Genomic DNA, 13,515 nt, shown 5'->3' with positions numbered 1-13,515 from the left:
TTTAAAAAATATTCACATTAATTTAAATCATAAAATAATGAAATTATTATATTATTATAGTTAATTTGCTAGTAATGTTGTAAAATTTAAAAAAAAAAATGTGTTGTTGACTATCTGAAAAGTTTTATTACTTATTTAAAAGGTAATGGGAAAAATACTTTACATTTTGTTTTAAATTCAAACAAAAACGTTGACAATGAAATGAATATCGAGATTAAATTTCATATAATGATATGCAAAAAAGAATGAAGATAAGTCTCATTTGATTAAAGATTAATTGTTTTGATTTCTATAAAATAAATAAATAACTGTTTTCATTTTTTTTTGGCATATCAAATCGGTTTGTTTTTACTTATTTTACAGCTTATTTGAAAAAGTTTTGAATATGGAATGACTTTAGTTTTTTTTTTATTTGATTTCTTATAGTTTAATTGTTTTTTTTAATAATTGGAAAAAGTTATTGGATTGATCTTAAACTAAATTCAAGTTCCGGTGAACATTAATATTAGTGATGTTGACATTTTTTAACTAATGTTGACATTTTTTAATTAAAAAGAGTCAGATAAATGCTAATAAAATAAATTAATTTGTATTATAAATATTAAATTACGTTAAAATTTAGTTCTTTGTTAATACACGTATGAATATTATTTTTCCATTGAATGTTAAATCTATTGTATTATAATATTGATTAAAAATTACCACTTAAAATGTTAAAAATAAAATAAACATTGTGAGTTATGCGAAAGTGTGATTGAAATATAAAATTTGGCTAAGATATCAAAAAGTTTATACTATGCTACTTTATTTTTTTATTTTTTTTGTTCTATAGTAATAGTATACTTTAGTCGTAATCATGGAAATTTTAAATCGTAGAGAAAAATATTGAAAAATTAATGCGCTAAAAAAGAAAGTCAAATAGTGTAAGGCTTTATAATAGAGATAAATTTTAGATGAATAAAAGAATAGAAAGCAAATAGATTGTTTATTGTTTTTAATTTTTGTTTTATTCAAAAAATAATAATTTTAGTTTATTTGAATTCTTTCAAATTAGACAATAATTAAGATATAGTTATGCTATTGAGTCACTCATATTTTTAATTCGAATAAGTAATCCATTTATTATTAAGTGTTTAATCTTTTCCCCTTTTTTTTCTCTCTCTCTTTGAGGTGTTTTGTAAATGAGAGATGTTGTTGGTATAGAGTTTGGTATTTAAGGAATTGCCGTATTGTTAGTTAGATTTCAAAAAGAAAATAAAAAGAAAGTTTTACTTTTTGGTATACTACTTCCAAGTGATGAGAGTTAATTTTAGTATAGAATCAATTGGATAATTGTTTAGATATATGGAAAGCGTGGTTGTTGAAATTACATATATATGTGAGAATGCATTTGTATATTCTTTCATAAAATTATTAAAATAAAGTAGTAATGAGATTATTAGTATGGAGATTGATTATATATTTCATATTTTGGGATTATTTAGCATATAGTAAGTTAATATAGTAAGAATGTACAGGTATATTTTGTATGAATTGCTTGATGAAATATGTTCTTCAGGTTGATATCATTTAAATGATGTTTAAGTATAGTAAACATTTTTTTAAGTTCACACTCATTTAAATCCATACCCCTTTAAATTTACATTTTGAAAGGGAAAACTTTCAGATCAATAATTTTGTGACTTTATTTACACACAAAAAATCACATAAAGTCATTTAACTTTATATTTTGTTACATTTTGTTTTATACGTACGTACATATATATATATATATATATATATATATATATATATATATATATATATATATATATATATAACAAGTTTTTCCTATAGCATATTTTATATTTATCATATATCTTATAATTCTCATATTTTTCAATCTTTACACAATCTCAACACTGATAATATTTCATACTGTAATTATATGATTCCTAATCTTATATATTATAATTGACTCTTAAAATATGATAAGTCCTCATCCCAATTAAGTATGCATCAAACTCTCCATATCAAAATGCGGACTTAAGTGAATGTTTACTATAGTGAATCATGATTACATGCATCGTTGACTATCAATCAATCATCAAAATAAATAATCAAGCTATAGTTTGCATAGCTCAAGTAATAGGTCTTGAGTGAATGATAGCAAGACAATCATCTCCTTTGTAATATAACACTTAAGTGACAACATGGTTGGTTAAACACGAGAATAAGCGGTGATGTATAGGATATGTGAAGTCATACAATTACATATCAATAATCAAGTGACAATATGGTCATTCAAGTATTGAGAAAAGGTTAAAATACTCCGTTGGTCCTCGTTTTTGTCGCAAAATCTCAATTTGGTCCTCGTATTTTTATTAGTCTCAATTAGGTCCTCATTTTTGTAAACTAGTATCAATTAGGTCCTTTCCGTTAGTAGAGAACTAAGACCGTTAAGTAGGTGTCACGTGTCAACTCCTCGTTTTTTTGAATTTTTTAAATTTTGTTTAAATTTTTTAATTTTTTTTAAATTTTTTAATTCTTTTTTTAAAAAATTTTAATTTTTTTTTTAAAATTCTTTATGACATGTGTCATGTCTGTAGTGTGCCACGTGTCAATCTAATATGGTGACACGTGTCAAATTATTGTATGAATCTCAAAATTTGATTTGATTTGTTAATTTGATTTGATTTGAGTTCCAAATTTTTTTTAAAATTTTCAATTTCAAACACTCCAAATTTAGACCAAATTTTACTTTTATATAATGTTATGATTACTTTTATTAAAATTGATATTTTTATTAAATATTTTAATAATATTAATTGTATTTAATATTAAAATTTTAAATATATTTATTTTAATTTGTTATAAAATTATTTTAAAATTTTACATTTGAATTTATAAAATTGTTATTTTTAAGCCAACTCTAAAATATTGTTGATATTGAATATTATACAAATATTTTGAATATAAATTTATTAATCTATATATTCATAATTTTAAAATAAAATTTAAATAAAGTTTAATGTAAAATATAAATTTAAATAAATTAAATATTGTTAAAAATATGTAATAGAAATATCACTTGTAATAAAAGTATCATCATTACATTTATACAAAAATTAAATTTGTTCTAAATTTGTAGCACATGAAATTAAAATTTTTTTAAAAAAATTGGGACTGAAATCAAATCAAATTAACAAAAATGAAGACCAAATTGAGATTCATACAATAATTTGACATGTGTCACCATATTAGATTGACACGTGGCACTCTACAAACCTGAAACGTGGCATAAATATTTAAAAAAAATTAAATTTTTTTTAAAAAAAATTAGAAAATTAAAAAAAAATTAAAAATTCAAAAAAACGAGGAGCTGACACGTGACACCTACTTAACAGTGTTAGTTCTCTACTAACGGAAAGGACCTAATTGATACTAATTTACAAAAATGAGGATCTAATTGAGACTAATAAAAATACAAGGACCAAATTGAGATTTTGCGACAAAAACGAGGACCAACGGAGTATTTTAACCTTGAAAAAATAATGAGTATAAAGTTTCTAAAAACTTTTGATTGTGTTATTTCGCTAATATATTGCTTATATGTTGGATGACTAGCGATGCTTCCTTAAGTGTCAAAACTATTTTGAGTGAAGGAGAGACAAAACTAATTGTGTTCTTTGAAGTTATATCATTTATGCAGTGTGTGATTGCTCAAGCAACACATAGTTGATGGTGGTGATGTTGTTCATGAGTTATATGTGATGTTAATTATATTCAATAAGCAGGATTTATATATGAAATGTTATTGGATAATTATGACAAAGATATACACTAGTATAATATATCGTATGATACATATACGTGTGTGAGCATACTTGGAATGATGTCGTGACCATGAGAATTATAGTATTAAGCGGAAAACTTGTTAAGAGACATTTTATATTTAGTGATGATATGATTATATATTTTGGGACATTAAGTAGTGAGAAGTTGAAAAATATTTGTGCATTAGGTTGTATTACAAAGTGGATGCATGAACTTCGGTAACATAGACAATTGATAATGCATTTTCAATATATGCATATGAAGAATATGAAGAGTTAGATCTTAACTTTTAATAGGACATTCTTAATATCATAATTTTTAAAAAGCGTAAAACATAAAATTATATTGTTTCAATTGACGATTGCTATAAAAAGTGAGTCAATTATAATGTGTTTGTATGTCTAATATCTTGAAAGTATAATGTGATTTATTAACACATACAGCTACATATAAATTCATATTATATATATATATATATATATATATATATATATATATATATATATATATATATATATATATATATATATATGTGTGTGTTTTTGTGTGAATTGTTATAATTGTATTTAGTACTAAAAATAATATTACAAGTAGTGAAGTTAGTTATATGTTTTATTTTCATAGACAGGATATTTATATTACTTTTGTATAATATATATACTATATACAAGTATAACAGTATTCATATGTGTCCTTTCAGATGGAAAAGATTTCCAATAAACCGAGGTATTCAATAGACCAAGGAATCAAGCGACAATTCAAGTTAGAAAACATGTCTCCACAAATTCAAGGTCTTGGCAAGAATCTAGGGGAAGGTTCAACCATAGAAGGATGTCTCCACAGAACCGAGGTCATTGCAAGAATCCAAAAGATGTTTCCACATAGTCGAGGTTATTGCAAGAATCAAGAAGGATGTCTCAACAGAGTCGAGGTCATTGTAAGAATCTAGAGGGATGTCTCCATAAAGTCGAAGTCATTACAAGAATCCAGAAAGATGTCTACACAAAGTCGAGGTCATTGCAAGAATGCAGAAGGATGTCTCCATAGAGTCGAGGTCATTGCAAGAATCCAGAAGGATGTCTCGCTAGGACCGAGATTATTACAAGAATCCAAAAGGATGTCTCCCTAGGACCGACGCCACTGAAGGTAGTTGGTTGATGGTTTTTGTGATGATATCACCCTAGGACCGACCTCCCTGTAGGAAGTTAAGATTGAAAGGAGAATATTCGAGAATATAAAGGAGAATCTTGAAGAAAATTCTTATCTCCATTTGATGAATATAAACCAGATTAGGAGATATTATTGTTGTTATTTATTAGTTATCTTTTGATTAAGTTATTTGAGAATATTTGATTATGTATATCTATAAAAATTGTACCCGACTTACTCATAAATAAGAGTGTTACTCACACGGTCAAGAGACAGAAGAATTTTGACCTAAGTGAGTCATTAGATAAAGTTAAAATACTTCTTTCTTTTCATCTTTAGTCTAAGGTTATTTTACACATTTTTTGGACTGTAACAATATGTTATATTATTGTATCTACCGGCTAATATGTTAGATTAAATTTGTTGTTACAAACAGGGTAACGGATAAGCATAATTGATGTGTTAAAAATAATCTTTCAAACCACTCACATTGTTTAGAAGAACAAGTTAGCATTTAGAAATTGGGTAACAATTTCACTTTCACTGTAGAGTTCACAGCTATACGTACGTAATGAACCCAAATTCAATTTGTTTTCAACATAAAGGTGACATTTCATGCAGAACACTGCGCATATATAAGAGGTTGTTTACTGATAGAAATTTTTTATAATTTTAATAATAAATTGTTAATTCGTTTTTACTCTATATATTTTCAACGAGAAATTATAAGAAATAATGTAAACAACATGAAACAAAGCATAAGCAAATGAAGTTTTCATTGTTGAAAAGTGAAAAAACAAACACTTCTAAACCAAATGAATCCTAACAATTTCAACTTCTTATTATATACTTCACCAATGGAAGAAGAGCTTTTTTTTTTTCAGAAAGGGACAGATTATATAACCGTTGACTCTTGTATGTCAACCTTGGGCTTTCTTTAGAAGATAAAAGGCTAAAGGGTGTACCTTACCAATGTGCTTGGTTTATTACAATATTTTCAACTTTGAAAAAAATATAAGATAGTTTTCTTTCTCCACTAGAATTGATAATACTATGCTATAGCATCACTCCATAAACTTCAAGTATTTTTTAGTAAATTTAGTATATCAAATTTGTTTGTAATTTTGTACAACTCTTACAACTTAAAATGATTCCATGATTTTATGTCACATACTATGAAACTAAATTTTTTAGATTTTACAAAATTAACTTGTAAAATGAAGTTTCCATTTATTTATACACTAAAACTTTTTACCTTACATCCCATTGATTTGAGATTTTCAACACAACATTTGAAAATAGACAAGAGAAACAATAAAAGCAGTGATTTCCTACTCCATTTAAAAACCAAAGGCTATCTTGGTAACATTCTCTTAAATTATGGCAAAATTCTGTACAGAACTCTCACACCTTTAGAACACAATTTGTATGTCAGACAGTAGAAACATCAGTACTTTGAAAATCCATTTTGTTTCTGAAAACCAAACATCCATGATGAGTGCAGCTTCAGTGATACCTAGTAGAATAGATTCTGCTCTTTAATCTAATTTAGTGGCTTGGAAATATTCCGCCAGCTCCACAACCTCCATTTTCTCATCTCCAATCAAATGCTTTTCTTTGACAACTGCAGTGCCATGATCAGAATTGCGACGATGCAGATTTGTTTTGCCTCTTGTACGAGCCCTGCGGCAAGGGCTGAAAGCATCTATATGTGGCAGGATATCTTTCCTTTTTTGCTTCCTTTGCACCTGTAAGAATTCATTTTCTAGAGACTCCAATGCTTTAACTGTCAATGGTCGATTTCTTCTGCTCTGTCTCCTAGGATTTGTATCTGACTGCTGCTCCACAGAACCAACATCATGAGAAGTTCTTTCTGGCTTCTCAACAACCCCCTGAGCATCACTTGACAAATATGGATCATTTGCCTTTAGGCACTGCCTGTGTCCACTGTCTTTGGAATTCAATGGAACCTGGGGTGTGTTCAAGGTGGCCAGCATCTGTGATTCACATTTCTCAACTTTAACACAAGAACTGCTCCTGTGTTGACACTTTTCATTCAGAATGGTTTCCTCATTATTCACTTCCACACTTCCACCAGCTGGAGAAGCAACTGAACTTCCATTCTGCTGAAGACTAACTGAATCACGAAGATTTTGGTTGGGATCTAGAAAGCTTGATGACTGAGAGAATGCCAAATTTTCAGATTCCAAACCTCCTGAGGAATTTTCAATGGCGCGGCTGGTCTCTGCCTTAACACAAGCTGTCAATCTCCTCCTTTTAATGGGAAGAACTGTTTGGTTACAATGATCTGCTCTTGCCCTCCGACTGAACTGATGTTTTACGGTTCTCTTTAGTTGATTATCATTAGACACACGGATCTTCTGATTTTTCTGCCTTTCCACCATCTTGTTTGCATTATTATCTGGTTTATCATTTGCTTCTTTTTTACTGGTACCATGATTCTCAGATATGCCTTTTCGGCTATTAGTATTACTAATATTCTTTTTGTCACTAGAAGAGCTATCCTTTCTTTCTCTTGAGAGAACAGTCCTCTTAGATGCACACCCTAATTCAACTGGAAGACATCTCAGTTCTCTCACTCTCAATAATTTTCCTACATTAAGCATACTGGTATCAATAACTGTGAACTTTGTCAACTTTTTATTAACTTTTTCAGACAGATCCTTGCTATGGTTTACTTTCCTCATTTGTTTGGCCCCTTTAGTCGTAATACCAGCAGCATTTGCCTCAATTTTACCAGCTAACTTAACAGGTGCAGATTTATATTCCATTATATCAGAAAACTTCCCTTTGTGCATCAAACTAGTATCAATAACCATGAATTTTATATGATCAGTGGTAGAAGCTCGGGGCTTGAGGTAACATTGACGACGATAATTACATTGATCATCCTTATTCAATCCCTTTTCTTGCTCTTCATTGCCGCTACCAACTCTAGTTTCATCTTCAAGCTCGAGAAGACCAGGTTCAGCAACTACTTTGTTCAAGACATCACTGACAGAATCAAAGTAATCATCACCTTTTACAAGTTTTCTCCTTGAAAATTTCTTAACACCAGGGATTAGAAAAACTAGATAATCTTTGGGGCAGACATAACTGTGATGTTGTGGTTGCTCAGAGTGCCAACCTCTCGCCAGTAACCGAGGCCAAACAGCTTCCCAGAAGAGATCATTACTTTTGGCTTTGCTCAGTCGCAATCCTCCTGTCAAATATTTGATTATATCACTGGGTCCAAGAGAAGACCAAGCTTTACTAGTTGGTGCTGAAAAAACCCAATTGTTGTTCTTCCCAAGTTCCACATCAAGGCTTGTAAGGTCTTCCCTCTCCTTTCCAATACCAACTGCCTCCACGAGAACACCAAGTCCAACAGTAGACTTCATAGATAAAATGTATTCTTCAAGAGAAACTCTTCCTTCAACATATGACTGAGAAACCTGATTGTATACACCAAACCAACGAGAATGTGAAGCACATAAATGATATAACTGTAGTGATAAAAAATAATTACCTTTGACCATACGTTCAAATCATCATAGGTACAACACATGATCACAATAGCATAATATTAATAATATTCACGAAGATACTTTGTCAATAGTACAGCTTTTTACTTTCCAACATCAAATGGAATAGAAGAAACAATCAAAAGTATCATTTGAAGCTCTTAAGCAGAATAAATTAACAACTTCCAAAAGATATTGAAACCTGTGATGCTAATAGTTTCAATACCCTATATGATAAAAATAACCATAAAAAAGGTCAGAAATCATTAAATATACAGCACACCACAAAAATCAAATCATTATTGCCTTCCTGAAAATCATGCCAATTTTAAAAGTAATTTAAAGGATAAATATAGAATTGACTCATGAAAATAGAGAAACTTTAAAATCCGAGAATGCAGAGATACAAGTTAAGACAACCATTAGGCATTTGAAATATACTTCTTGCATTAACAACAAAGTATTGAGATGAGATAGTTGATACCTGCAGCAAACTATCTTGAGATTCTTTTGATACATGAGGAATCAATCGAGATAATAGTTCCTGTTGCCTCTGCCCAGAAAAGAGTTTCTGTCCCATAATGCATTTTCTTCCTTTAGTCTTCCTGCAGTCTGACCATCTACGATATTCATCAGACTTATAAAACTTTCCATAGTAATATGACAGCATTTCCCCCATCCCTTTGTTTTCTAATAATCTTTTTATCTTGATAAAATTCTTCCCAAAAATAAACAAACCAAGGAGAAAACTTTTTGCATCAGCTTCACTCCAGGAGTTGCTCAATGTGCCAGGGGCCAATACATAATTTTTATTTTTAGCCAGTTGATCAGAATTTTTGTCTCCTGTCATCACAAATCAAAATGAAATCAGTTTCGACTCTTCCTCATTGCCTGAAATGCTGTTCTTTTCTAAATTAATCTCTTTTGTTAGTTCAATAACATTGACTGTACCATCAATATCTGCAAGATAACCTTCATTGTGCATCCATGTAACTGAGAGGGGCAAACCAATTGCAAAGGAAAGTGAACTATCACCCATAATTTCTGGATCAGCAGGATTTACAAGAAGTCGAAGCCATTCTGCTTCTTCTATCATAGAGGGGATCTCCACCTGGTATTCTTCACCAACTCTTGCGTCACTTATATGAGGTGAACCTGGAGGAATATTAGATTCATGCTCCACAGAATCATCATAATAGTTTTGCTGAATTGACTCCATCTGCCAAAAAAAAAAACTGGACAATAAACCTAATAACTATAAACTCAAATCAAAACCTTAAGAAGAATCATTTATAAAGGAAATGTAGCTCAGGTAACATAATCAATGAGCGTACTTCAAACTTTGAACAAGGGTTATAAGATGCAACTATGCATTAAAGTAATGTACAGAGTGCCTCACCAGGCACTCAAAAGTACCAGCGCCAGTCACACTCATCAAATTCTTGGTTTCAAAAGAAGAAAAACAAAAATATTATGCATGAACTCAAGATTAGAGTACAAGCAACAGGACAACTTTTGGAATTTACCAGTTTTTCCAAAAGCATTCTAATAACTGAAGCAATTTCTTTTCTCTACCTAAGAAAAACAGAACACGGCTGAACCTAAAACCACAACAATTGGCAGTACAACAAAAACATCAAAATCCCCAACACTGATACCTACCTAGTCAGAAAAGAAAAATTTGTCAACTTCTGAAAACCAGCATTCTTCAGTGGCCAACACAGATTCAAAAATAAAAACAATTACGCCACACAAACGACCAATATGTATATACGTATGCTATTGGAGTAAAAAAAAGTAAGAGAAAAACCCTTCGAAGAAAACAAAATATAACCAAGCAAGAAGAAGAAAATCAACCGAACCAGATCCACCTGTATGCAAGTTCATATCATAAACAAAGCGCTGATAGATTAACACAGCATAAGGAAGCACCAACCGAGACGTGCAACCGAGGAAGAAAGAAAACAAGTGCAACAGTGCATTCACATACACCAAGATAGATTAAACCCACATCATGCTAACAATTAATCGAAACATTAAGAACCCAAAAGAAGAAAAAGAAAAGAATATTTGGAAGTATCTTCCTTCAAATCCTGTATATGTTATCTTACACACATTGAAGAAGATAATGATGAAAACAATAATAATAAGAAAGAAAGATGAATATTTGTTGAGCTTGGTGTGAATGAAATGCTAAGGGTTGAAAGCGTAAGAAGAAAAAACAAAGAGAAAGAAAAGGGTATGAATATCCGATATCTATGCATAATATATATACAAGTATAAATACATTTGTTGTGAAAGTTGAGAAAGTGTTGCAAAGGTTAACGTGGAAGGAGAAGAAGGAGGAGAAAGAGAGAGAACCTGAAGAGAAGAAGGAAAGTGAAATGGCATGAACAATAACGAAGGGAAATGACACTACTGATGTGACTCGGCCGAGCCGAGTCGAGTTGAATCGGGTTGAATGGAAGAGTTAGTGTTGTTGACGACGTGGTTTAAAAGCAATTTCTACATCCAAAATTGAGAAACTGGGACCAGGGTTTACTACACAACAATTCTCTCAAATTTATGTTCATATTTAAAAGGATATTAAATATATAATCAAATAGCAAAAAGTTATTATCCCATAATTAGATAATAAATTTATGTTGTCTTCTTTCTTAGTGAATTTTAAGATTAATCCATTTTAAAATTTTGGATTAATTTAATCTTTTATTTTTTAAAATACCTAAATTTAATTAGTTAGATTTATTTGATGTCTCGTATATATTTTATGATTGTATTTGAGTTGTTTATACTCTTAGACACATTTTTTTCATGTTAAGTCAAATACTATTATGAAACGCGATTAAAATGTTAAATAAACTTAACAAAATTTGATTAAAAAAACTAAATTCACGTATTTCAAAGAATAGATAATTAAATTAGTCCAAAGTTTTCAAATAGACTAATTTTAAAATTCATTGAAAGTTAAAATAAAAAAAAACACATTTAACTAAACTTTAAAATATTTCATTTTTATGTTGTTCAATTATTTTATTTAATATAATCAAATAATATTTTTTAAATATCAATATTTTCGTATAAGGATTGTGCTCCTGAAAAATAAATATAAAAAATAATAATCAAGTTCAAAAAAATAATTTAAATCAGAACTCATCCGAAATTGATGCTTCACATGTTTAGATTGATCGATATTTGAATATCGGATTGTTCTCAGGACAACCAGACAGTATAATCAATTATTTATAACTAACTAAAATAATTTTAATTAAAAACTATCATTTTTCAATAAATATATATGTTATAAATATAGCTGATTAAGGGACAAATTGAGAAGAAAAGTTAATATTGTATACAAACTGAGTATTAGTATATTTGATTTTTCTTTTTCATTGACCATTTGTTTGGATAAGTTTTTCTTCAAATAATCCTGTAATAGAAAAAAAAGAAAAAAATAACTTTGGCATAAACTAAAAATAGGTTATAAATAAATTAATATGCAGAAGCTTTTAAATTTAATTTCTCTTGTTTATATCTAAGTTAATTTTAGCTGGTTACGAAAATTAATTTATCTATTTTAGAAGCGTTTAAAAAAATGTTTGCTCAAATATATTTTAATGCTAAATTTAAAATTATTTAAAAATGTAGAGAATATTTATTAAGAAAGTTAGTTAGCAGCATTAATTTATCTATAGTTATAATACTTTCTTCCAAAATTATGCTAAAATACATGATGCAGAAGGTGGGAGCATAATAATATTGAAGTTTTATTATTAAATGTTGAATTTAGTGACCTTATTTTATTCATTGGAAAAGAACTTAAGGAGTGAATAACATGACACGTTTACACATGAAGTGGCTACATTCAAACAGCAATTTTAAAACTAACTACTTTTTATCTTTATTTTTTAATATAACAGTTTAATGAGTAGTTCAGTTTTAACCATAAGATTAAAATTTGAAGCGTGTTTTTTATGTGATCTAAATTTGTCAATGTTGGTAATAAAATATATTTTTAAACAATTATAATAATTTAGTTTTATTAATTAATTTTAAATTCCTAAATTTCTCTTACAACTCAAATATTTAATTATAGACTGGAACAAATAGTGTGAAAAAAAAATTACAATAAAAATAAATAATGTAATTTTAAAAAATGGAAAAAATAGTATTCAAATTTAAATAAACATTAAAAAAATTTAAATTATATTTTATCATGATGTTCTCAAAGAGATGTCATAATAATATGTAATCTATAATAAAATGAAATAGAACAAAGTTTCGTTAAAATATTAAAGATAAAAGTAATAATATATATATATATATATATATAAATTAATTCTTAATATAAGCTATAACTTATAAGTTATACTATATGAATATAATTAATATTTAAAATAATGTTCAACAAAATATTAAGTATTAGTGAGCTAAAGATATTAACTAAATAAACCATTTTTGGAATAAACTTTAAAAGAAAATTAGTATTATCTATATACTATCATATAAAGAGAGATATTGTACAGTTTTGTTGTTTTCCATTTTTACCTTGTAAATAACTGTCTTTTTAACTTAAAATAATTATTTATAATAAAATTGTAAAACTCATTTATAATTATAATAATAATAATAATTTTATTACTTTTTATGGACACGCATCAATCTCAAGAATTTAAAATACAATTACATAATATAAGAAATAGCTTAATTTAAAAAATAAAAATTATTCATGTTGAATATTATTAATAGAACACGATATCTGGACATCCCAATTTTCTTTTATACGCACCTAATAATCTTTAATATTGTTATTTTAATAATTTTATATCATTTAATTATAAATCTACCCTTTATTATATATTATTTTATTAAAACAATCACATCAATAATTGTATACAACTATTGGATTGTCAAGATATATTTTCTCATTATTATTTTATATGTCTGTACGATGTTAGTGTGTATGGACAAATATCGAAAATGAAGAGGAGAAATTGAGAAAAGAATGATCAATTTATTTTGAAAA

General features: G+C 28.1%; 1 protein-coding gene across 3 annotated transcripts; it reads right to left on the bottom strand.

Annotated features, from left to right (window-relative positions):
- Positions 1 to 6,324: 6,324 nt before the first annotated feature.
- On the bottom strand, positions 6,325 to 10,985 carry LOC114183323. Of its 3 annotated transcripts, none has more exons than XM_028070297.1 (4): positions 10,851 to 10,985; positions 9,441 to 9,708; positions 8,974 to 9,332; positions 6,325 to 8,420 (listed from the first exon to the last, which is right to left on the bottom strand). In XM_028070297.1, exons 1-4 carry the CDS (start codon positions 10,878 to 10,880, stop codon positions 6,504 to 6,506), a joined length of 2,574 nt encoding a protein of 857 aa, XP_027926098.1. In that variant the 5' UTR covers positions 10,881 to 10,985; the 3' UTR covers positions 6,325 to 6,503. The 3 variants fall into 3 exon arrangements, with proteins under 3 accessions (XP_027926098.1, XP_027926099.1, XP_027926100.1); XM_028070298.1 differs by having other exon boundaries at positions 9,441 to 9,724; positions 10,851 to 10,981; XM_028070299.1 differs by lacking the exon at positions 10,851 to 10,985 and adding an exon at positions 10,777 to 10,839.
- Positions 10,986 to 13,515: the final 2,530 nt, after the last annotated feature.

Source organism: Vigna unguiculata, chromosome 5 (genome assembly GCF_004118075.2).
Source record: "Vigna unguiculata cultivar IT97K-499-35 chromosome 5, ASM411807v1, whole genome shotgun sequence".
NCBI classification, from domain to species: Eukaryota; Viridiplantae; Streptophyta; class Magnoliopsida; order Fabales; family Fabaceae; genus Vigna; species Vigna unguiculata.
The sequence above is the reverse complement of the archived record's forward strand: the minus strand, read 5'-3'. Positions and strand labels throughout refer to the sequence as shown.

Excerpts from the sequence above, each read along its gene's own strand:
- LOC114183323 (XM_028070297.1), bottom strand. The coding sequence starts at position 10,880 with ATGCCATTTCACTTTCCTTCTTCTCTTCAG. Across the intron at positions 9,333-9,440 it reads TTATCTTGCAGATATTGATG|GAGACAAAAATTCTGATCAA; the intron begins GTACAGTCAATG and ends TTGTGATGACAG. Across the intron at positions 8,421-8,973 it reads CTCAAGATAGTTTGCTGCAG|GTTTCTCAGTCATATGTTGA; the intron begins GTATCAACTATC and ends GTATACAATCAG.